This window comes from Penaeus vannamei, chromosome 17, assembly GCF_042767895.1.
Source record: "Penaeus vannamei isolate JL-2024 chromosome 17, ASM4276789v1, whole genome shotgun sequence".
NCBI lineage: Eukaryota > Metazoa > Arthropoda > Malacostraca > Decapoda > Penaeidae > Penaeus > Penaeus vannamei.
Genome location: NC_091565.1, coordinates 708,729 through 711,228, shown reverse-complemented (window position 1 = coordinate 711,228; position 2,500 = coordinate 708,729). Strand labels below are relative to the sequence as shown.

The 2,500-nt window shown below is 41.2% G+C and overlaps 2 protein-coding genes across 2 annotated transcripts in view; one reads left to right on the top strand and one right to left on the bottom strand.

Annotated features, from left to right (window-relative positions):
- LOC138864575 (putative uncharacterized protein DDB_G0294196) overlaps positions 1 to 1,068 on the bottom strand; it is a 1,527-nt gene extending 459 nt beyond the window's left edge. Inside the window, exon 1 of the mRNA XM_070132374.1 lies at positions 907 to 1,068. Coding sequence (XP_069988475.1) covers positions 907 to 1,068 — 162 coding nt within the window. The remainder of the gene's footprint in view (positions 1 to 906) is intronic.
- LOC113822408 (influenza virus NS1A-binding protein homolog B-like) overlaps positions 1 to 2,500 on the top strand; it is a 26,550-nt gene that overhangs the window by 10,808 nt on the left and 13,242 nt on the right. The gene's annotated exons all lie outside the window — the stretch shown is intronic.

The window sequence follows — 2,500 nt, the reverse complement described above, 5'->3', positions numbered from 1 at the left end:
GAGAAAGAAAAAAAAAAGAAGAAAAACAATCATGAAATCACTCCATGTTTTGTCACGCGTTGTCCGTTTCGTTCCCTGGCAACAAAACTCTACGGTGTTCGGATCCATGCTTCACAAACGACCACGTGACGAAGTACCTACCGCCCTTGCCTCGCCGATATATATATAAGTGCTTATATTATGATAGAAAAATACCTGCGTTCGGATGGTATGACTATAATGATTTAATTTACTCTATTAGATGGGTTTGCATGATAGCACGCATTGAGTTTATATCGATGTGACCTTTGTACCCTAACATGGCATGTACTGGAGATAAGGTGGAAAATAGAAGATGAACTTAAGCTGCACATGAAGAAGAGAAAGGGTAGATACTGGTGACGTATTTTCCCTTCACGCTGTGGTTCCCAGACTTTATCAATATTACGTAATTTAAAGTCTTTATCATCAAGACATAGATATCTCGGGAGTAAAGTATAAGCGCCACCAAATTCCGAGGATAGGCAGGTAGTGTGCCTAATGAAGCCACAAGAAATTTGTTTAAATCGCGTTATGATTATTTCTCTATTTTATGAGGCAATGGAGTGCATATGACAATACCAAATATGATGAGGGTTAATTGGAAGATAGAGAATAAGCGTTTTTAGGTTTATGTTGCTAGTAAAGAGAAGAGCAAATTCACCTGCCAAAAAAGTTTTTTTAAAATCCCAAAGCACGAAAGTAGACTCGTTCTAAACCTGAGAAACCGAAAATAAATGCGAACCCCCAAAATGTAATGTCCTACTGTAGAAGTCTGCGTTATGAATTTGATATGGGTGAAAAAAAATAGTGTTACACTCGCTGTACATGTGATATATCAATTAATTCGATAATTAATTTATATATCACAGACCCCAGAGAACTTACACGATTGCTAAGAGGCCGGATTTCTAAGTCTTCGAGTACAGGAGCTGAAAGTAAAGTCTCGCTCAAAGTAGCTTGCGTTGGGAGAGTGATCTCAGCGCCATGACAGCGGGAGACTCTGAACAAGATCGCATGCGTTGGCAAGCACGTCTCTGACCCCGGCATACCTATATACGTATCGATAATCATCCTCTGTGACTGACAGACACAGAACCTCAGACTTCGTTAGCAGAGGTCCTCATGTTGCGAGGAACAAATAGCGGATAGTAACCATTTGACTATATTTTTTTAAGGACACCGTATAGTATATGGATCCATTCGGGTGTTCTCAGTATGCTTTTTATGATATTTTTTAAAACTAGAAAGTTTATAAAAGTCGAAAGTAAATTTGAAATGATGCGTCCTTTTTGTCCAGAAAATAACTATTCACAAGAACGTCCCCGAACAAAATCAAAATCAAAATTAGCACACGTCATCAAGCCAAAGCACAAGGCATACAATGGACGTGACTGGACTTGACAAAGGCAATGGATTAACGTTTAATTCCACAAAAAAAACATTCGATAAAGTCCTGCCAAAGAGTGCTTGGAATGTCTCCATTATTTGAGGAAATGCTAACGAAGAAATGGAATAGTGGCGAACAAGAATAAAGGAGGGAGACAAAAAAAAACAAAAAACGTGTGTCAACGAAAAATTACGGTTTTCGAATTGAACTGATAGGGAGATTATGAAAATGGGAAGAAAGGGAAAATAAGATAACGCAGAAGCCAAAAGAGAAAGGAAATAAAAAAAGGTTCTTCCAATTCAAGACAGATAGATATGAAAGAAGAAACGAAACAATAAGTAATGATTCAAAGAAAATACGATATCAATCAGAAAACAAAATCAGAGAAGACGAAGATGACGATAAGCGAACGAGAAGAAAGACGTGACGAGAAGAAATCCGAGAGAAGGAGGGGGAGAGGGGAGGGAAGGGGGGAGAGAGGGAGGGAGCATCTCAAGCACTCTCGCCGAGGTGACTGACCTGCAGCTACGAAAGACCACGTGATCAGGGCCTGACTCGGGGGGAGGGGGGAGAGGGGGAGGTCCGGAGGAGGTTAGATAGAGAAAAGGGAGAGGCGATCGCATAAAAGGGAAGGAGATAAAGAGAGAGAGAGAGAGATAAGGAGAAGAGTCCGAAAGGAGGGTAGAACGTCAAAGATAAGGGAAAGAAATTCGTGTACAAACGAGACAGGTCGAAGAAGAATAGAAAGATGAAGAAAGGTGTCGCTAAGAAGGGAGATAAACAAGAAACAGAGAGAAAGAGAGTAAGAAAGAAAGAAATGGCGAAAGAACGCGAGAGATTTAAAACCCACGATGAAAACGAGCGGCACAGAGGCACCTGAAATGAATCGTCTGCGTCAGGTGCGAGTGAGCGCCCGTCTCGCGTGTTCCAGCTGACCTACTTGGAGTGGATGACTTTAGCGAGCTCTCTCTCTCCAGGGGGAGCTAAATTACGGCCCCTCATTCCCCCACCGCTCCTCTCGGGGGCTCTTTTAAAGGAAGAGGAAGTGAGAGAGAATTATTTTGCGAGTAAAGGAAGATTTTTAAAAAAGGT